At 49.7% G+C, this 22,255-nt stretch overlaps 1 protein-coding gene across 5 annotated transcripts in view; it reads left to right on the top strand.

Annotated features, from left to right (window-relative positions):
- HUWE1 (HECT, UBA and WWE domain containing E3 ubiquitin protein ligase 1) overlaps positions 1-22,255 on the top strand; it is a 2,445,223-nt gene that overhangs the window by 1,150,508 nt on the left and 1,272,460 nt on the right. For all 5 annotated transcript variants that reach the window (XM_069645305.1, XM_069645304.1, XM_069645303.1 and 2 more), the window contains exon 40: positions 6,805-6,967. In XM_069645305.1, the coding sequence (XP_069501406.1) occupies positions 6,805-6,967 (163 nt within the window). The remainder of the gene's footprint in view (positions 1-6,804; positions 6,968-22,255) is intronic.

Below are 22,255 nucleotides of genomic sequence, written 5' to 3'. Positions count from 1 at the left end.
TTCTAAGGGTTTCGGCGGGGCTCGTCCTCTTACCACCAGCCCTCTCGTTACTCGACCCAGGAAGCCAACAGGGGTCGCTCCAAGGCCTTCGGGCAAGGACGTCGTTGGGGACCGCAAGGCAGCCCGTAGACCTCCAAGCAAGATTGAACCAGCCAGGATGTTGGGCCCCCACCTATGCACCCCGGTGGGAGGCCGGCTTGTGGACTTCGTTGGCGTATGGTTGACCATCTGCGACAGATGGGTGCTGGGCACTCTCGCCCACAGACGCGCCTTAGAATTCCTACGGAAGTGTCTGCGAATACCACAAGTGGCCCGGCAGAAAATCCACATCCCTCAGCTGCTGCTGGAGATTTCGGCCATGTTATGAAAAAGGGCGATGGAGCTGGTTCCACAGTGGCTCCGGGACACCAGAGTATACTCAAGGTACTTTCTCGTGAGAAAGAAGACCGGGGGCTGGAGGCCCATTCACGACCTATGACTGCTCAACAAATACATAAAGTCCCAGAAGTACAGGATGGTCATGCTGCAGCACATGCTCGGCCAGCTGGAGAAGGGGGACCATCTGTTGTTGGATCTGGAGGACTTGTACTTCCACATCCCCATACCCAAAGGACACCGCAAGTGCCTGCGCTTTGTCGTTCAGGGGAAGCATTATCAGTTCAAGGCTCTTCCCTTCGGGCTGAAGTCAGCGCCCAGAGTCTTCAAGTGCTTGACGCCGGTGGCGGCCCATCTGCGACTGCAAGGGATCCACGTTTACCCCTATCTGAACTGACTCATCCGAGCCAAGTCTTAGGAAACTGCAGTCGAACACACGGAGCGGACCGTCCGTCTGCTGACGGATCTGTGATTCTCAGTGAATTAAGCAAAATCCTTTTCAACTCCATCGCAGGACGCTCTGTTCCTGGGATCCAAGCTCAACACCATCATGCCCGGCGTCACCGTTGGATCAAATGGTATTGGCCATCTTGGGCAAGGTGCAACGGCTGTTGGCACTGAAGATCGCCATGGTGAGGACCATCAAGTCGCTGCTCTGCATAATGTTATGCATATACCAGATTCGGCTCTGCACGTTGCGGATGCGGCCGCTGCAGGAGTTCCTAGATGCCCGTTGGATCCAGGTGTCCGGAAGCTTCCAGGACAAGATCGCGTTTGATGAGGAGTTCCGACGAGCCATCAGATGGTGGGGAGTATGCTCCAATATCGCAGGAGGCATGGATTTCCAGTGCCCCCCTGTTAGGGATAATTCTCATCTTATGGCTACTTTCCCTTACCTATAGAGTCCCCCAGCAGCTTTGCTGGATTTCAAGGGTTTGTTTTTTTCTCCTGCTAAGAGTGAGACTCTTTCCCACTCTTAGGCATTTTTGCTATTTGTGTTCTAGGCTATTTTTGTGTTTAATGCCTATGGAGTTTCTCTCCCCTCCATAAAAACCATCTTTATTCACATGTGTTTTACACAGCACCCTCCGTGCAGTGACACAGGGGTGTTGTATTGACCCCCAAACATAGACTCCATACCCTGGGACGCACCACTGTCTCCCAGGGCATGTAAAGTCCCCATTGACTTTACTAGTCAATTTCTGTGAACAAAACCAGTACAACCCATCTTACTATGGAGGTACTGAAAAGGGTTAATAGTTTTTCCCTTATGTTTATTTTCAAGAGGGTACCGTACAGTCATTCTCTCAAGTTTCTGGCTGGTGGCAGTGGTTACTACCAAAAATATACAACCGCAAATATTTTCCTATGGGATTTTCCCATTGTTGGAGGCTACCACTTTTTCTGCCAGCCTCTAACATACCGCCGGTGTATTTTAATATGAAATTTACTCTGGTAGGTTTCATTTGCCAGAACTTTAATATAACTTCTTTCTTGTGTCTTTCTCTAAACTACTAACCAAGGTCGGGGATCCTTTGTTCGTCCATTTGGCGGGCTTCTGTCGAGAAGCCCTCCTTTCGGTGCCACTGAGTCTGGGGTGTGTCCATTGTGTGGGAGGCTGAGTAGGACCCCTGGGCAGGGTTTCCACAGCAACCCATGTCGCACTCTATGCTGATAGGCGGGACGGTCTCCCGCTAAGATGACCACTCCACTGTGTGAGTGACAGCTAGGCTGTATGAATGGGGATATTTTGGCATAAAAGCAGGGTCCTGAGGACTGGGAGAGACGTTGCCACTGTAACTAAGAAGCCGAAGAGGAGAGAAGCCAGACATCTGCAACGACTGAACCACCGGTGAAGCCCTGCTGCAGCGTCTCGCCACTTTTCTCCACACGACGAGAGAAGATCTTCACCTGCAAGAGCCTTCTTCCCTTGAGCTGGTGGGGCCAACCGGTTAGCCAATCGCCTTCCCGGACCTGCCTTGGTCGAATCTCCCATACCCTGTACTCGGAGGCCGGATAGCCAGGCACCAGTCTACCCGGACCGCAATTTAAAGGCGTGTACCTTTTATTCGTTGGGCAGCACCGCGGCTGGTTTCATCCCTGGGTAGTGCAGTAACTGGAACCTTCCTCCACGATGAGAGCCTCTCTTCCTCTGCTGGATCACCCGAACTGCAGGAACTACCAGGAACAACCGCCACCGCAGGAGCCACTTCTTCATTTTACAGGTACATTGTTCCGCCAGGCCGCCCTTTCTTCGCAGTAGCGTTAAAGGTGTTTTAAATCCTTTACCTACCTGTTGGGTTGGCCGCCCCTCACTCTTAACATTATCTTTCAACTTCTGCATCCACCTTTTCAAAATCGTTAACCAAATACTTGACTGCAGCTATACGAACATTTCGCTCCTGGGCCCTTGCCCTGTACCACTGGCACAGGCCTACTGACTCTGGCTACGTTTGTTAGACCTGCCTTCTTTAGATAGGTGCATCAACACAGTTCTAGTTGAGAATCAATTTCTTAGAACTACCCTTTTCTTCCCCTTTTTAAACCTTGTGCAATGCCATTTTGCTCGGTTTTCATTTAAGTATTGCCTATACTGATGCACTGCCTTGCTTAATCTGGTTCATAAACTTATGGGAAGTGTTGCCAAGGTGTGTAAGAAGTTATTTCTATATTACTTGTGATTTCCCTCCCTTGTGAGAAATTGATAGTATCCCTTGTGTGTGTTTTTCACTGTGCCGTTTTGCTCAGTTTTCACTCTCGTTCACTTGGTCTACAATTTAACTTGGGAGTGTGTATATTTTTCCTGTGACTTATTTAACTTGCTTTAAGAACTGTGATGGATGTGTTTAACTAAAAGTGTATAAAATAAATGTATATCTACTTTTTAATACAAAGATTTGGTCAGTGTTTCCTTGTGCCATACTATTGTAGGCTTATTGTGTAAACCTTGAATACTGCTCATCTCCCTCTTGAGACAAGTCTGACTGCTCAGCCACAGCTACCAACGAAATCTTTGTGGTACAGACGGATACCAAAGGGGATTTATTGCTCTCACCTCCTAGTCCTAATCTTGTGCAGTGCTCCCTAAGGGAACTGCACAGGATTCTGCCTAACACCCCCATACCAGGAGACTGGCACGACGGATGCATCTCTGTAAGGATGGGGAGCCCACACCGGATGTCTTCACGCCAGAGGCCTGTGGCTGCTGGAAGAGAAGACGCTACACATAAACGTACTTTGTGCTATGGGCAGTGTTTTGGGCCCTCAAGTAGTTTCTGCTGTCCCTCAAGGGCAAAGTGGCGAGGTTCTTCACAGACAATGCCACCACAAAGTTTTTCATCCGGAAGCAGGGGTCACCAGATCCCACGGGGCTCTCCAGGGAGGCGCAGGACTTGTGACACTGGGCAATCGCCCAAGGGATGTTCCTCATTCCATTACTCCTGGCAGGAGTAAAGAACACTGTTGCAGACTGTCAGCAGAGAGCTACGCTCTTGCCACAAGTGGAAGCTTCGGCAGGACCAAGTAGACAACCTGTTAGACAAATGAGGCAATCCCCAGATTGATCTGTTTGCGACGAACACTAATTGCTGGTGGTTTGCCAGCAGGTTTCCCAAGTAGGGGGAATGGGGGATGCATTCTCAGTTCCCTGGGATTGCCTGTTTCTGTATGCGTTCCCTCAGTTGCTTCTTCGAGTCATCAATCAACTCGGACTGTATCGGTGCAGGATGATCCTCGTTGCAAACCTTCCCGCCTGCTCCTCTGCCACTCTTCTCTTGGTCCTACTGCCACTTGATGTGCTACCAAATCTGAAGATGGCTGCCAGAGGAGGGACTTGGGTAGAGGGCAGTCATTGGCTGGGGGCAGTATGACCCAGAGCTCAGTGATTGGTTTATAGGAGCAAGACAGTTTGGAAACAAAACTGATTTTTTTTTTTTCCGAGGATTCCCAGCCTTACGACAGGGACATAGTCATGAGCATGTGAATCCATGTCAGACCCATGCTGGAGAACAACAGTTACAGGTAAGTAGCTTGTTCCTTGGCACATAACATTGTGTGTGGACTTTCCTTTTGTGGGCTTGGGAATTCACTGAACCTGCCTGCATCACTTCCCTTGAGACTCAGCCTTGGTTGCTCGTCCATTGCTATTGTTGGGGAGATGTAGCTGTTTTAAGCTTAATCCCCTCTCCTAGTGAGACCCCCCAGCACTTTCTGCTGGACTTCTGTACCTTTTTCTTGCTCTCCTGAATGAGAGCCTTCTTCCTCCATTTTTTCTTGCTCTTATCATGGGAACCCTTTTCTGAATGGTTTTCTTTTATTGCGTCTTGATTTCTTGTATACCTTTTTAAAAGGGTATCTGTAGGTCACTTTTGCAGTACACAGCACCCTATGTGCAGTGTTGCTGGGAACACTTTGGGTTCTTTTTCTATTCCCCCCAACCCCTTTCAGAACTATTCTCCTGGGTAGAAGGGTACTTTCAGCTTTTCCTTAAAAGATCAGCACACCCCCACCCTATGTGGAGTGCTAAGGGGTTACTTAGTATACGCTTTCTCTCTCTCCTCCTATCAACTTTTGTGCAATATTCCACTGCTGGCTGTGCACACGAGGGTCACCTATGTTTGAACATGGTGGCTTGTTTTATCGCCTTTTCTTGTGTGATTGTTCTTTCTCAGTCCTTCTGTTCTCCTTGGAGGAGGAGGTCCTGACTTGAATTTAGTCTTCGGAAGGGACCCTTCGAGTAGTCCGCCGTGGCTCCGGTGTGTCTTAGAGGACAGAAAGCATGGGAGAATTCTGAAACTCTGCTATACTTTGTCTGCTCTTTTGCCTGAAATGAACCAGTTCCCACTGGGGTGCTGGGTGTCCAGATTGGACAGCCACCCACCCCTTTCTGTAAACTGCAGGCAGAGTTTGCAGTGGATGAGTGTAAAATCCTGATAAAAGGTGATGTTCCTGAGGCAGAATACAAGTCGACCACTGGAACAGATTGCATGAAGACGACCAGAGATGCCTGCAGCCGCTTCCAGTAACCGCAAAGTGACCACTGCTGTCCTGACCCTGTTTTTGAATTGATAAGAGGAGCTCCGAAGAAGACTCCTTCCCTTTGGCTGGGGTGGCCCAACTTGTCACAGGACGACTTGCAGAAAGAGCCTTGACCTTCCGGGCTGCAAACTGCCAATACCAGGGGACCTCCAACCCAATTGCAGTGCATTGTATTCCCGTGAACAAATCGAGATGTTTGGTGAGCTCCTGTTGGCCCGCCAGAGAAAGAAGGCCACATCCTCCTCAAAGTCCCCTCATCAGAGTGCAGGACCAAAAAATCTAGGTGGATTGACCAAGCAGTAAACGGTCATCCTTGGATCTTGCAAAAGGGCGCAAAAACTGCAGACTGACTTAGTACAAAGAATTCCTTCCCGAGAACTTTCTTTCGACTGCTGCTGCGACATCGCTTCCAGAGTCCCTCCTTTCAACTCCTTTCAACCCCACGACCAAGGAACAGGAGAACGGGTCCACTGCTGCTGTACCGTGAAAGAATCCAGCTGAATTTTCTTCAACACTCATAAGGTACTGTGGGGCTTAGGGTAGAACTTGCCTCAAGCCATTTTGTTCCAGTTTTACAGAGTGCTGTATACTGTGTTTGGGTGGTCACCCCTACCCTTCGCCCAGGCCTAATGCGTGTGCAACTTTAGGGAGTCCTTTCCAAGGTCCCTGATAACATTTTGACCAACAAAAGCATCCTACTACCTAATCAGAACTCTGCTGCTACCTCCGATATGCATTTCCTCCAAACTGACTCAAGAACTCACAACTAGTTGGGGATGGACTGCAAAAGCCTTGTGGCCTATGCAAAGTAATAGAAGTCTGTGGAAGTTTTGAATAGCTATTGCTGGTGCAAATTACCATTTTTATTCCTACAACAGTACTTTTTCTGAGTGACTTTTGGTTTACTCACGTAAAGTATTGCTTATGTTTTCTATTGTGTTGAATATTACTTGCTTACCTGAATGTAACTTTGTCTTGTGTATATAAAATAAATGTCAATTTTACTCTAACTACATGTGAGTTTCTTAGGCCCTTTGGTACTTGCCTACAACTCGCATCCGCCTCCTAAGAGAGGCCTGGCTGCTCTGCCATTCTACCAAACCTTTGGGGAGTAAAGACTTGTACGAAGAGTTGGGGCCTGTCTAACAAAGGGATAGTTTGAGCCTTACCTGCTTGTACACTTAAAGAAACCTTCCCTAACAGCTAACATTAGAGAACCTTAGCTTTGTTGCTCTGTGCCTCTACCCCAACTGTTATAGGGGGCAGAAATACAGATACCCCCTCCAATATTTACATTGTTGGATTTCTACATCAATTTGCTTATCACTTTATTATGTCACTTTTACAATTCATGCAATTTGTCCAATTTTAATCACCTTCCATTCTCTGCAGGTTAATGAGGAGACTGGTAATAGACGTCCTGTGATGCTCACATTGCTTCGGCTTCCACGCATTGGGAAAAACTCAAAAAATGGATGCACTGGGCAAGAACTTGAGAAAACCTTGGAGGAAGGGAAAGAAGTAGAAATAAAGCCAAATGATGAGAAAATAAATGGTATGTGTTGGTGTAGGTATATCTTTATTTTTGTTAGGTTTTTTTCCATTTCTCAAGGATGCTATTTGGTGTGTAAAAGGAATATATAAAAATGTGTAATTCAGTGGGCTACTCTTCTTTTTTTCATCAAATCGTGCAGAAACTTGCTATGTTTTTTCTATTCGAGTAGCAGACCAAATTGCTTAAAGCATACGAGTGAAAAACATCAGATGTAGGACAGTTTCATAGATGTTGATTACTTGAGAATTTCTGGTTTTTGCCTTCGGCAACAGGGAGGTAGAAATTGAGATATTCCTCAAACATTTGTAAGGGTCGTAGTGCACCTCGACTGCGCAGTTGATCCGTCTTGACTCGATGTGCCTATAGTAGACTCTTGACTGGACAGCCACCAGCCCATTTCTGTAAACTGCAGGGACAGTTTGCAGAGGAGTGAATGGGAAATCAGAATAGGTTCCTGAGACCGAAGGCAAGTTGACCACTGGACCAGAAGATCCGAAGACGACCAGACAAACCTGCAGACCCTTCCAGTAACCCGTGATGCGACCACTGCTATCCTGACCCAGTTTTCTTATCGACAGAGGTGCTCGACTCCTTCGCTTTGGCTGGTCTCAAGACGAACTGCAAATCGAGCCATCTCCCAAGGTGCCATGACTTTCCAGGGCTGCAGACCGCGAATACCAGGAGACCTCTGACCCATTTGCAGTGCAACATCTTGGCGAGGCAGATTACGTCCATTTGTCCAGCATGGGGTCTGGCATGGATTCACATGCTAATGAATATGCCCCGTCAGGCTGGGAATCCTCGGTAAAGAAAAAATCAATTTCACTTCTGAACACTCTCTCCTTACAGCCAATCACTGGTCTCTGGGTCATACTGCCGCCAGCCAATGACTGCACTCTACCTAAGCCCCTCCTCTGGCATCCATCATGAGATTTGTACCGCACGTTCAAGTGTTGGGAGTCCTCGTGCTATAGCTTTCTCAAGCTTTTACTACGTTTTGCAATTTTTCCTTTGCTCTATTTTTTCGGTCAATCGAGCCTCCAGCTCCATCGATCCATCTTCTGATTAACGAGGACTGTTTTCGGATTCTTCAGTGCCCCTCAAGGGCGATTATTCGTCGAGTTTCTTCTTGGAGGATTCCAGAAGCTTCTTCAAGGCCTACCCCGCCTGGACATGGCGAAGGAGGAGGAGGACTTGATGCCGCTCTACAAGGTTTGACGCGGTGGCAACCTACAGAATTTCATTTCGGACGACCGACATTCCCTGTCTCTTTACTGCCTGGACTCTGACCCCACGCACATGGAGGATGACTGTGCGGCTTGTCGGGAGATTGTGCCCCACACGCTGGCTGATCGGCGCAAGTGCCTCAAAGAGTGGTTGCAGGCCAAGGCCCCTGCTCCGGGTGAGTCCCAGCAGCATGCCTGCCCAGAAGAAGAAAGGTGAGTGGTCTTCTAAGACCTTTGAGGGCGCTCTCCCATGGGGGCAAACATAAGGCTAAGCACCGCGAGTCCACTGCCTCCGGGAGTGCCGCTGCGACGGGCACCTTGCCGGCCAGGGCGAGTACAGCATCTCCAGCGCCTTCAACCACAAGCCAACACTCAGGATCTTCGAAGAAGAGGCAGTCGGACCATCCGGGCAAGCTCTTGGAGAAGACCCAGACTGGCCCTGCAGAGAAGGCTAAGGGGGAACGGGGTCCCGACCCTCCCCCTAAGCTAAAGGCGGAGGGATCCCGACGAAGGGGGCGACGTGGAGGAGCAACCTAAGCCGCAAACGCCTTTCTTGTCACCTCCACCACCTCAACAACCACCTGGGGATTTCTCGGTGGACATTCGTACAGCTCTGTATACCCTGTGCTCGGAGATCCGGACAAGGATGCCTCTTATGCCGGCGGCCCCACCCGCGGCACCAACACCATCGAAGAAACCACCATCCAAGCGGATAGTCGACCCCCCCACACTCCACCCCCCCTCCCCGCCTCCCTTCCACCCTTAGCCTCCCTCTCCCCCACCGATGGATGAGACGGACACGGCGGGCACTGGCACGGACAACAGCGTTGGGGTGGGGGGATCCTCCCATCGCCACCTGCCAGATCTTCACCGCCCGATGAGATAGGCTTGTTCCACGCCATGATCTCCAGGGCCTCGGAGCTATTCCAGCTCGCCCCGGAGGAGAAGAAAGGAGGTTTCCTATCCAGCACCGGGAGGCGAACAGGAAGACTGTGCTGTCGATCCCGCTGTTGGATGACATTTGGGACGAGGGGTTGTCCCTCATGAAGATCCCTTCATCAGCTCTGGCGTAGAGGGAAAGTTATGAAAAGAAATACTGGGTGCCGGACTCTGCACCCAAATTCTTACAGTCCCAGCCGTTGCCAAACTCTATGCTGTCAGCGGCGGCCAAGAAGTCCTCTTCGGGCTCCTTGTCGGTGGCTTCCTACCCCCGCCCACCAGACGGTGACGGGAAGAAGTTGGATGCCATGGGCGGAGTTATCACGTCGGCAGCAACGACTATCAAGGCCGCTAACACCCTTGCCATCGTGGCGCGTTAGAACGGAGAGCTGTGGTTCAAGATGGCCCAACTCCTGGACTTCCTTCCCGATGACAAGAGGGCGGAGGCATTGGAGATCCTCCAGGAAGTCGCGGTGGCTTCGGATCACGCCATTACAGTGGCCACAGACATTGCCGACATGGAATTCCTCCAAATAGGCAACAGCGTTTGCCTTAGTCGGCGGGGCTGGCTGAGGGCCAATAATTTCCACCAGGAAGTTCAGTCGAGGGTGTTGGACATGCCCTTCGACGGGTACAATTTGTTTGGTAAGACTGTGGGCGAGTCCCTTCAGGCCATCAAGGCGGACACTGAGACGGCTCGTACTTTGGGCACACTCCAGCAACGATGACCGTCCTTTCGGACATCTGGAGGAAAATCCCAATGTTCTTCTAAAGGATTCAGAGGAGGTGCTTAGTCTTACAGTCAACCCTCCCGCTCGTCGGCCCAGGAGACCTACAGGGGCTGTGCCAAGTCTGGAGGTGGCCGTCGTCATTGCCAAGGCCGCGCTTGGACGTCAAAACAGGGCTGAAAAGGCCAAGGAGTCAGGTCCCCACCCGTGCACCCTGGTGGGAGGCCAGCTGATGAACTTCGTCAGCATGTGGAAGACCATTGCCACCGACCGTTGTGTGCTGGACGCTCTCACCCACGGACACACCATAGAGTTTCAACGGAAGTGTCCCCGTATACCACCGGTGGCCCGTCAGGAAAAATGCATCCCTCCAGCTGTTGCTGGAGGTGCAAGCCATGCTAAGAAAGGGTGTGATAGAGCTCATCCCAAAGAGGTTACTTTCTTGTCAAAAAGACCGGCGCCGCCCGAACAAGTACATCAAGTCTCTAAGGTTTCGGATGGTGACACTTCAGCATGTGCTAGGACAGCTGGAATAAGGAGATTTTCTGTCGTCGCTGGACTTGAAAGATGCCTATTTTCACATCCCCATACACAAAGGCCACCGCAAGTATCTGCCCTTCGTGGTTCAAGGACAACACTATTAGAGGATCTTCCTTTCGGACTAAAGTCAGCGCCAAGAGTGTTCACCAAGTGCCTGGCACCGGCGGCGGTGCAGCTGCGCCTGCGAGGGATCCACGTGTACCCTTACTTGGACGACTGGCACATCCGGGAAAGCTCAAAGGACATCGCTATCGAACACAGGGCGAAGACCGTCCAACTCCTGACGGATCTGGGGTTCTCGGTGAACTATGCAAAGTCCTGCTTGAATACATTGCAGGACGCGTGGTTTCTGGGATCCGGACTGAACAGTGTCGTGCCTGGCGTCTCCGTCGAAGGAGAGGATAGCGGCCGTCTTGGGCAAGGTACATCGGCTATTGGCCCTTAAGTTTGCTAGGGTAAGGTCCATCAAGTCCCTACTCGGCATGATGTCGTCATGCATATACCTCATTCGGCTGTGCAGGCTACGGATCCGTCCCCTGCAGGAGTTCCTAGATGCCCGTTGGATACAAGTATCGGGAAGCTTCAAGGACAGGATCACACTCGATGAGTGTCCGTCGAGCGATACAGTGGTGGTCCAGGCCCCACCTTATCAGGAGATGGCTAGCAGAGGAGAAGACGTTGCACATCGTGTTGGAGCTACGGGCAGTATTTTGGGCCTAAGGCAATTCTCCCATCCCTCAAGGGCTAGGTGGTACAGGTCTTCACGGACACCACCACAGTGTTCTACATCCGGAAGCTGGGGGGGAACCAGATCCCCGGTGCTCTCCAAGGAGGCACAGGACCTTTGGCACTGGGCCGTAGCCCAGGGGATGTTCCTCATCCCTTTTCATCTGGCAGGAGTGAAGAACACTGTCACCGACTCCTTCTGAAGGGAGCTGCGCTCCTGGCACGAGTGGGAGCTTCATCCGGACCAAGTGGATCACCTTTTCCGCAGATTGGGCAAGCCCCAGATCGATCTGTTTGCTATGGTGAGGAACACCAAGTGCCGGAGGTTCGCCAGCAGGTTTCCCCAACCGGGGAGCATGGGGGACGCATTCTCTTTCCCCTGGGACTGCCTGTTCCTCTATGCTTTCCCTCTGTTGCTTCTTCGACTAATCCATCAACTCAGATGGTACCGGTGCAGGATGATCCTCGTTGCGCCGGCGTAGCCGAGACAGATATGGTACCCGGACCTTCTGGACATGTCAGCGTCCCCTCCAGTCAAGCTTCTGGCGGTCACAGATCTTCTCGCCAGGGAAGGAGGCGCGATTCTGCACCATGACCCAGGGTCGCTAAACCTGAAGGTCTGGCTCCTGCAGCACTAGAGTTTGGGGGCTACGATCTCCCAGCGGATTGTAAGGAGGTCTACTCTCCAATGCTACGGGCACAAGTGGAAGAGGTTCGCAGTTTGGTGCCGTACTCATAGGGTCTAGAAAAAGATTGACCCTCCACGAGTCACTGCTCCGCAGGTTGTTGGGGAGAATTCTCATTCAATGGCTAATTTCCCTTACCTAGTGAGTTCATCACCAGCTTTGCTGGATTTCCGGAGCTAACTTTTTTCCCACTTGGTAAGAGTGTGAGCTTTTCCTCACTCTTAACTGTGTTTTGCCATGTGTATCATCTGTTTTTGTGATTGTGGACTCTGGAGCCCACCACTTCAGTAGCCCCACTCTTTTGTGTGTTACACAGCACCTTCAGTGCACTGACACAGGCTTGTCTTTGAGACTTCCTACCAACTCCATTTCTGGGATGGACTACTGTCCCCCAGAAAAAGGTAAAGTTGCCATTAATTTACATAGTCAAATAACCACAGATCCAGTACACACCATCTTACATGGAGTATTGGAAAGGGTTAATCTTTAGCCCTTTTTATCTGTCCCTCCTGGAGCATTGTTTTGCTCTTTTAACATTTAGACTTGGCTGGTGGCAGTGGTATCTACCCTAACTTATCTACCGCGATTATACTATATAAACGTGGTATTGTTTTAGGCTACTATATTAGCCTCGAACATAAACCCGCTTGAACAAATACTTTCTTTTGGCTCCGGTCGGGTTTATTTGCCAATTCTTTTTGTTAAAGTCCTTCTTGTGTTTTACTTTGCACGGCAAACCAGGTTTCCATTCTTTGTTCACTGTCTTTTGGCGGGCTTCTGCCAAGAAGCCCTCCTCTGGGTGTCTAGGTGGGCTGAATGTGAGGGAGGGTGTAGTCACCCCCTACACAGGGTATCCTAGGAAACCCAAGTCGTACTTTCCCATGATTGTCTGAGGTGGTTGTCGGGGCTGGACAACTTCCCTGCTGCGTGATCGACAGCCAGGCTGTGTAAATGGGGGATTTTCGCATAAAAGGCAGGACTCTTGGGCTGGAAGTCAGTCGCCATTGGAACTACAAGGAACCGAAGAGAAGCGGAGAAGAAGTCATCTGCTGCAACTACCCCGTCCTGTTGAAGCCCTGCTGCAGTCTTGAGCTATCTACCCTTCGACGACCAGAGAAGATCCAGTCCGGAGTCTTCTTCCCTTGAGACTGGTGGGGTCAACCAGCTCATCTTCCAGAGCCAGAGGATCCTTTTTGTGGTCAAAATCGCTGCACACTGCTGTAGTGGTCTGGATAGCCATCTGAAGAGCCTCTCCTGTTTTTTTAAAGGAGCGCACCTTTTATTCACCGTCACTGCTGCTGGCGTCATCCCTGCGTGGTGCAGACCCCTCCAGATGTCGTCCTTCTCGTCTCCACGACCGAAGTACCAGGAACCGTGGGTCTGCAGGAAACTACCAGGAACTGCTGTGGCACCAGCTTCTTTGCATAAGGTACTGTGTTCTGCTTCAAGGAACTAGAGTGAATCCCTTTTCTCCTCCTCCAAGACTTGCCCTTGTCTTCCCTCCTTATAACTTTTGCTTCCTCTGTTGACAATATCCAAGTACTCCTGGCAACGTTTGAATCTTGAACTGTCTGTGTGATCCTCGACAACAGGAACCCGGTTCCACTTGACACTGCCTATTGACTTTTGTATTTCTGTCAGCGAGTGTTCTCTGCTTCTGTCTGCCTTGACAAAAGTATTGCCTTTGATTTTTGCCCCCAACTCTCTCTGGTTAGCCCAGGTGCTAACTGTGTTTTTGCTCCAGTATCATTTCTCACCGCGGATATGCATTTCTTTAATACGACTGAGCTGTCAAAAAGTGATCGCATATGTATTCCCGGTATGTCTTTTGTTTCTTAACACCGTTCTGCCAAAACATAAGGTGCTTGCCTTGAGTTATTCTGTGCCAAGAGAATTGGTTGTGTAGTGTATTTTACATGCGGTTTTGAATTTATAGAAGCGTTGTTTCATAACAGATGGTTTAAAAATAAATGTACTTATATTTTTTTACCTGAAAAGTTGAGTCAGTGTTTGCTTGAGTCACAGTAATTGTGCTCCTTTTGTGTAATCTCTGCTACTGCTCATATATTCTTCAGATGAGCCTGGCTGCTCTGCTAATGCTACCACTTTAACATAGTAGCACAGGCTTGTACCAAAGGTGAACTTGTATTACCACTTGTAGTCGTAATTGTGTGTAGTGGTCCCTAAGGGCACTGCACAGGATTCTGCCTAACACAGGTGCTTCCGTATTTGTTGTCGTTGGCCAAGGCAGGACTGGGCCAGGCTTCATTCAAAGTTCTTCAGGCGGCTATTTCCTGCTACACCAGATCTCCTGGACCTTCATCCTTATGGTCGCATCGATTGGTCAAGGAGTTCGTCAAAGGACTATTTTGCTCGTTCCCACCGGTGAAGGCTCCAGCCCCGGCGTGGGAGCTCAGTGTGGTGCTGACTAGGGTCATGGGTCCTCCTTTCGAGCCTATACATTCGGCGCTGTTGACATTTTTGTCATGGAAAACAACTTTTCTGGTGGCCATCGCCTCCGCACGACGAGTAGGAGAGATCCAGGCCCTCTTGTAAACGCCCTTATTTGACATTCCATGAGGGTGGTGCTACGGACGCACCCCTCCTTCATGCCCAAGGTGCCGTCGGACTTTTATCTAGATGAGCCCTTGGTGTTTCCTGTATTCTTCCCGACACGTTTGTCGCCGGCTGGGAGTACTTTGCACTTGCTGGATGTGGCTAGAGCGCTGAAGTTCTATGTGGGCCGCACGAAGTTTCCGGAAGACGTCGCAACCTTTTGTGAACTTTGGCCCTGTAAACCAAGGAAAGGCTCTCTCCAAGGCTTCCATTTCCAGGTGGCTCTCCGACTGCATCACCCATTGTCACATGTTGGCAAACCGACCGTTGCCTGGCCATCCGAGAGCCCACTCGACCAGAGCGATAGCTGCAACTACTGTGTTCCAGTCTGGTTTGCCCCTGCTGGACATCTGCAGGGCTGCTACGTGGAGGTTGACGCACATCTTCACAAGATGGTACTGCGTTGACAGGGATTTCAGGGAGGAGTCCAGAGTCGGCCAAGCAGTGCTGCGCAACTTGTTCGCTTGAAGGTGAGCCTGGTGAGGAGGTAAGAGATGCTTAATGTTGAACCTTGCCACCTCCCGTGGTTGTGCATGTGTGTACTGCTATGTATTCGTTATTCATGAACCCTCCCGCCTACCCCTCTGCGGCTCTTCTCTGGGTCCTACTGCCACTTTACATGCTACCAAATCTGAAGATGGCTGCCCGAGGAGAGCCTTGGGTAGAGGGCAGTCATTGGCTGGGGGCATTATGACCAGTGATTGATTGTTAGGAGAAAGACAGTTCAGAATTGAAACTGATGTTTCCTTTACCGGGGATTCCCAGCCTGATGACGAGTAATATTCATGAGCATGTGAATCCATGCCAGACCCATACTGGAGAACAACAGTTACAGGTAAGTAACTTCCATCTTTGAGCTCCAGTTGGACCTCAAGAGACATGACGACACTCCTCAAAGTCCCCTCACCAGAGTTCAGGACTGCCGAATCGAGGCGGATCGACCAGGCAGCACCCGTCTCTGTTGGAGCATTTGAAAATGTGCCAAAACCGCAGACCGACGTGGGAGACTGAAGAAATCCTTGCTTATGTCACTTTACCACGACTGCTTCTGCGACATCCCTTCTAGAGCCCCGCCTTTCATCATCAGACTGAGGATACAGGAGACCGGGTCTGTCGCTTCTGCACAGGAAAGAAAACGGCTGCACCTTTTCAAACCACCTAGGGTACTGTGGGGCTCAAAGTAGTACTTACCTCAAGCCGATTGTTTGACAGGAGTGCAATATTAGGTGTTTGGGTGTTCACCCATTTCCTTTGCCCAGGCTTACCAGGTTGTTCACCTATAGGGAGTCCTTTCCAAGGTATGTGCTAACTGTTTATTCCACTAAAGCATATTACTATCAGAGTCACGAGCTGAGTCGTGAGCAGTTACTGGCATGACATTGTGCAGAGTTGTGTGGGAAAGCTGTTTTCACTATCCATGCAGCAATAGACGGAGCCAATAAATATTCAGTGACCCAGCAGAGTGAAGCGGAGTCGCAAGCTAAAACGCAAGCAGTTACTGGAAGTTGGCTGCTTCAGCCGCTAAGTCTCTCTCCCCTGATCGAACTCTCAACCGTAACCCCCTGTTCGAGCCATTAATCTATCCTACCTCCAACAATAACATTTTATGGCGGGTCACGGGAGTGGTCTACAAGACACATTGTGATGCTGGAAATGCATTGGAGGGGACAGGGCCTCCCTGTCCTTGTCCTGTAATCCTTTTTAATTTGTGTTCTGTATTATTTTCTGCCCAGGAGTCCATGTGGGACTACTGGTAGTGCAGCTCTTCCTGTTTTTGGTTTGGTGTACAGACCCATGGGATACCCTTATGGTACCCATGGGTGGGGGGAAAACCATGTGCCCCTAGTATAGGTTTTTGGGCACCTCTGTGTGGCCCACAGACCAGGGTATGGGCTGGTGGCAGCTCCATGCTGTATTTGACAGGTGCTCAGAGTATCCTCCATTTTGGGATACCCAGGCCCTGCCATTGGAATCAGTTGATTCCTGATAAGAAACAAGATGGCCCCTGTGGCCTCTTGCTTTCTATTGCCTGTTACCATGTTTTCCCAAAGTCCTGGGAAGCCTTGAATCTCCCCCCCCCCCCCCCCCCCCGACTGGCTGTTGGGTTCCCGAAACTGGCATGAATGCAGTGTGTAGTGTTGAATGGCTGGGTACTTGTCCCAATACACATTATTTGTTGTGAGTGTCTGAGAGGGAGGTGAATGGCCTGAATGCACTGTATGCCTGATTGGCTGCCTCACTGCTGAATGCCCTTCTGAGTGATTGGTTGCCTGAGTGTGATCAAGCAGAATGAATGGGATATCAACTAGTATATCTGGGGGCCTCTCACTGCTAGAATTTGTTCAGAAGCTGAAGTTGAAACTGACGCTTAATCTCAAGACCGAGCCTGAAGAATAAGCTTGACTGCTGTCTCCCTTCGCCGAAATCCAAAAGCCGTCGAGACTGATCCAAGAGAGGACCTGGTTAGGCGCCCTCTTCTCGTGCTCCGAGGGACCATCGAGAACCGCTAACCTTCGCCGAAGCTCCCTGGAAGTCAGACCCGCGACGGGCTGCCCACCGGAGACTGGGACCGCCGAGGAGACGGAAGATAAGCACTGGACATTCCGTCCACCGCCGTCAACCAGGGTTTGCAAGTTTGCTGTAACCGCTGGAGGTTCGTCGAAGACGTGTTGCCCAGAAGAGGGGACCGCTTGACGCCGTGCCCTCGACGACCAGAGCCGTACGTTACTTTGCTTAAGACTTCTTTGTTTCACGGGTGTACTCGTCCGCACCACTGCCCGCCTTATCCCGCCGGAAAAGGGCAGACCGTCGAGGAGCATCCGCCGGACGGTTCCCGCCACCCAATGACTGTAGAGACGCCAGACGACTTGACGCCCTTGCTGGGCCACAATCTCTTTGCGGTCCTGAACTGTCGACATCGAGGTGCCCCCCTCGCCTCTTCCTTGCAGGACGTCTTCGAACAGTCGACGACGAGCACAGCTGGGACCGAAGCTGCCGCCTCGACGCCTAGTTCACTTTCTTTGAGGGATTTCAACGATCCGTGGCTCCTGCTTTAAAGGGAGCTGCTCAAGTAGAATCTGTCGACAACTTGTAGTTGAACATTGCTATTCCAGGTACATTTAGGAGGCACAAACATTATAGAAGGAAATAAGACTTCTAGAACAATAAATGGACTGGGATAGTGATATATCTTTATTTTACAGGTTGCCCAGGTTGGGGGTGAGGGGGGGGATCTCTACACATAATTGTGTAACGGTAGAGGCCAGTTTTCTGCCAATTGTTCTAACCAACTGCTTTCCGCCTAGGTCTATTGTTGGTTACCTTTATTAAGTGATTTGTGACATTTAACCAGTGTACAGTTGATATTTAATGAAATTTAATAATAATTGTGGCACCACTTAGAGCTCTATTTATTTGCCATTGTAGATTTACTGAGCACAAAGTGAGTTATTGTGAATATAACCTTGAACCTTAATTATATAAAGACTGTTTTAACTAATGCACTGTGTGGACATACCTTTGTGGGGGCTTGGGGACTACACTGTTCTTAAGAACCAGCCTGCATCACCTCCTGAGAAGCTAGGCCTTGATTGCTCGACTACATTACCAATAATGCTGAATCTTGGCTGGGGTCCTCTGTGCCTCTCCTCTGCCATATAGAGAGCAGAAGTACAGACCTCCTACCCCCTCCAGTCTTTACATACATACGGCCCACAATTTACATAGTATTCCTGGGTCTGCGGGGCTTTACCGTTTGGCCTTTTCCTTTGGCCCAGAAACAAATTAAGGATACCGAACCACTTGAAGTTGCTCATTGCATTGTTTTGGGCTAACGTGTTAACCTCCTCAAACACAATGTGGTCTGGTGTTACGCTCACCTGGTATCCACAGGGACGCCACTCAGCCGGGTTACTCGCTGGTATGCTTCTCAGCTTTGCCCTGATGTGGTCTGCGGGGAAGGTTCTGCCTGAAAATACAGGAGGGGTGTGTTCAAAACTGACCTACTGGGGTAAGTATCCTTCCTCCACCCCTGTATGATTTCAGTCCCTCTGGCGCCCTCTCCTCACCTTGTGGTAGAATTAGGCGTGCTCTCCGTCCTGCCTTCTTTGCAGGGGCGCTTTGTCTTTCATGGGCGTGTGCGGTCCAGTTACTTCACTGACGCCGGGCCGTTTGATATTGTTCAGGTAGGTCTCATTGCTGTTCTTTAGTTTTGTTGCTATCCTGCATGCCTTTCTTTGTTTAAAATGTTTTTTTTATTTTTTTTTTCTCCCTTAGGTATGCGGAGCTTCAGCACGGCAAACTGGCTTGGTTGAGCCTCGCTGGTAAATGATGGCGCATTAAGAGCGCTATGATGCGGTAAGTAGGCGCTATGGGCAGCGCTGCAAAGTCTTGCCTTTGCTAACCTGTGTTTTCTTTCCTTGTAGGTCACGGTGTTCTTCAGCGCGAGTGGGTTGTCCGGAGTGGTGCCAGATGAGAGGCGACCAGCCAGGTAAGCCTTTTGAGCAGTTCGTAATTTGTAAATGCCTCTAATGCTTTCTTTAATGTTGCCTTTATCTTCCTCTTTCAGCTCGTTCTGTCCGGGAGGTGTGCAGATTCGAGGAATCCTTTCCAATCGACAAGATAATATAGCTTGGTCCTAGAGTATTTAGAGTCCAAGATATCTTTGACTTCGAATTCTGGTTCTCTGTCAACAAGTATGGGCTTGGGTGGTGTCCCAATCCGTGTGCCGGGTTGCATTGGTTTCAGGAGGGATGCATGGAATACCGGGTGGATGTGTAGATTAGGTGGTAAATCCAGTTTCACGGCTTCTGGGTTGATAATTGCCTTAATGGTATAGGGTCCTAAGAATCTAGGATGAAAGGTCTGGGTTCCCTTGATGGGTACGAATTTAGCGGTTAAACAAACTTTGTCTCCTTCTTGATCATCAGGGGCCTTGTTCCAGTGTTGGTCGGCGAATCTCTTTTCTTTGACATGAATAAGGTGTTCCTTTGCCCTTTTGAAAGCCTGAGTAATGGTTGTGTGTAGAGTCTTTACCGCTGGCATTTCCAAGCTGGCTGGAAGGTCTAGTTCAGAGGTACGTGGATGGTTTCCGTAAAGGGTATAGAAGGGCGTTTGTCCCGTGGTTGAAATCAAAGAATTGTTATATGCATATTCGGCATCCATAGTAGACCTTTCCAATTCCTTTGTTTGTGGTGTGCATGCACCGTAAATATTGCTCGAGTGTCTGATTGGTTCTCTCGGTTTGGCCGTCCGTTTGGGAATGGTGACTGGTAGATAGCCGAACGTCTATCTGCGCCATTGCACAACATTTTTTCCAGAAGTTTGAAACAAACTGGCTGCCTCGATCATAGAACAGAACCATAGGGAAGCCATGTAGCTTAACCATGCCCTCCAGGAACACTTTTGCTAAAGTGGCTGCGTCTGGGAGGCCTTTGAGAGGAATAAAATGGGCCATCTTCGAGAAGAAGTCCACAACTACAAAGATGGTGTTGAACCCTTGGCTTGGAGGTAGATCAGTGATGAAGTCAAGGGAAAGAGTGTGCCATTGACCTGGAGGAATGTCCAATGGTTGTAGGAGACTAGATGGTTTTTGTTTCTGTGATTTATTTTGTGCGCAGACGCCGCAGGACTGAATATACTGAATAATGTCCTTATGCCTGGTAGGCCACCAAAAGTTCTCTTTCACCTTAGCTAGGGTTTTGGCGATCCCAGGATGCCCTTCGATCAGTGAATCGTGATAGTTTGAAATAATATGCTGTTGTAATTCCTTCTCGGGTACATATAGGCGATCCCTAAAAAAGGGTAGATGGTCCTTGATGGTGTATTCTCCTTGAGTTTGCCATGCGAGGTAGGCATCAGGATTCATTGTCAGTTGGATTTATTTTTGTAGTTCTGCTTGTGTTAAGGCTGTCGTGATACCCAAGAGTTTGTCTTCAGGTATAATAGGTACTGGGTCTGGAGTTGTATTTACTATTTCATCTATGGCCATGCGAGATAAGGCATTCGCCTTTCCGTTTCTGACTCTTGGTCGAAATGTGATTACATAATCATTTTCGGCGAAGAAAAGGGCCCACCGTAATTGGCGCAAGGACTGGGCCTTGGCTGTTTTGAGATATTGCAGGTTTCGATGGTCTGTGATGACTGTAATGGTGTGTCTGGCCCCCAGAAGGTAGTGCCTCCAGGCTCTAAAGGTGGATTTGATAGCCTAGGAGTTCCTTGTCCGTGATGGCATAATTAATCTCTGGAGGTGAGAACTTTTTCAACCAGAAGGCCACAGGATGTAGCTGGCCGGTTTCCGGGTCTCTCTGTGAAAGGACAGCCCCCATTGCGAGACTGGACACATCAGTTTGAACGACATAAGGGACGTCTGGACGAGGATGTCGCAGGATTGGAGCAAAGGTAAACCTTCATTTAAGTTCCTGAAAGGCTGCTTTTGCTTCTTCGGTCCAAGCAAACGTTTTGTTTTTTCATAATAGTACTTTGATTGGGTGCACAAACAGAGAAGTCTGGGATGAACCGGCGGTAGAAGCTCGCAAAGCTTTGTACCCCTTTCAGAGACTTCGGTGAAGGCCATTTCAGAATGGCATCTACCTGGTGCACGTCCATTCTGATGCCTCCTGGAGTAAGGATAAAACCAAGAAATTCTACTTCGGTGACGTGAAAAAAGCATTTTTCAAGCTTTGTACACAAGCGTTGTTGACGGAGCTTGGTGAGGACTGAACGAACGTGCCTGACGTGATAGTGTTTCGTGGTTGAGTATACTAAGATGTCGTCTATGTACACTAAGGCGCACACATCAATTAACTCCCTTAAGACGTCATTCATGAAATATTGGAATGCCGCAGGAGCGTTGCATAACCCGAAGGGCATGACTTGATATTCAAACAAGCCGTACTTAGTACGGAAGGCTGTTTTCCATTCATCTCCTTTTCTGACTCGGACCGATGGGTACGCATCTCGAAGGTCCAATTTGGTATAAATCTGGGCATCTTTGACTTGGTTTAGCATCTCAGGGATAAGTGGCAAGGGGTATTGGTTCTTCACGGTGATCTGGTTCAATGCGCGGCAGTCAATACAGGTTCTCAAGTCTTTCCTTTTTGGGTACGAAGAACAAAGGCCTGGCTGCGGGGGATTTCGAAGGACGGATAAATCCGTTTGCAAGGTACTGGTCTAAATCGGATTTCAAATGAAGGTTTTCTGGTTCTGTGAGAACGTAGATCCTGCCGCAAGAGATTTATGCACCAGGAACAAGGTCGATCTGACAGTCGTAGGGCCTGTGCGGTGGCAATGTATTGGCTATTGCCTTCCTTTTCTAAAGCAACCTCAAAGCAATCCACCAGCGAGACACCCGTTGAAGCTTTCAAATCTGCTCCTACAGCAGGAAGTTCTAACCCAGCTGGAGAAAGGTGCCATAGAACCAGTACCCACAGCGGAGAGGAACAAGGGTTGGTACCCCCTTATTTTTTGATCCCCCAAAAAGGACGGAGGGCTGAGACCCATCTTGGACTTAAGAAGCTTGAACAAGTTCCTCAGGAAGGACAAGTTCAAGATGACTTTCTCAGATCCTTCAGGCCCTTCAACTCCAGGACTGGTTGGTGTCATTGGACCTCCAGGATGCTTATTTTCATGTGCCGATTCATCTCGAGCACAGAAAATACCTGAGGTTCGTTGTTGGCGACTCACACTATCAGTTTCGAGTCCTGCCATTCGGGTTGACCTCTGCCCCGAGGGTCTTCACCAAGCTAATGGTAGTGGTGGCAGCGCACTTCAGGAGAGGGGGGATTCATGTCTACCCCTACCTGGATGACTGGCTGATTAGAGCGCACT

This window comes from Ambystoma mexicanum, chromosome 2p, assembly GCF_040938575.1.
Source record: "Ambystoma mexicanum isolate Mex_15411 chromosome 2p, UKY_AmexF1_1, whole genome shotgun sequence".
Lineage (NCBI taxonomy): Eukaryota > Metazoa > Chordata > Amphibia > Caudata > Ambystomatidae > Ambystoma > Ambystoma mexicanum.
Note: the sequence above shows the minus strand (reverse complement) of the source record. Positions and strands in the feature narration are given on the sequence as shown.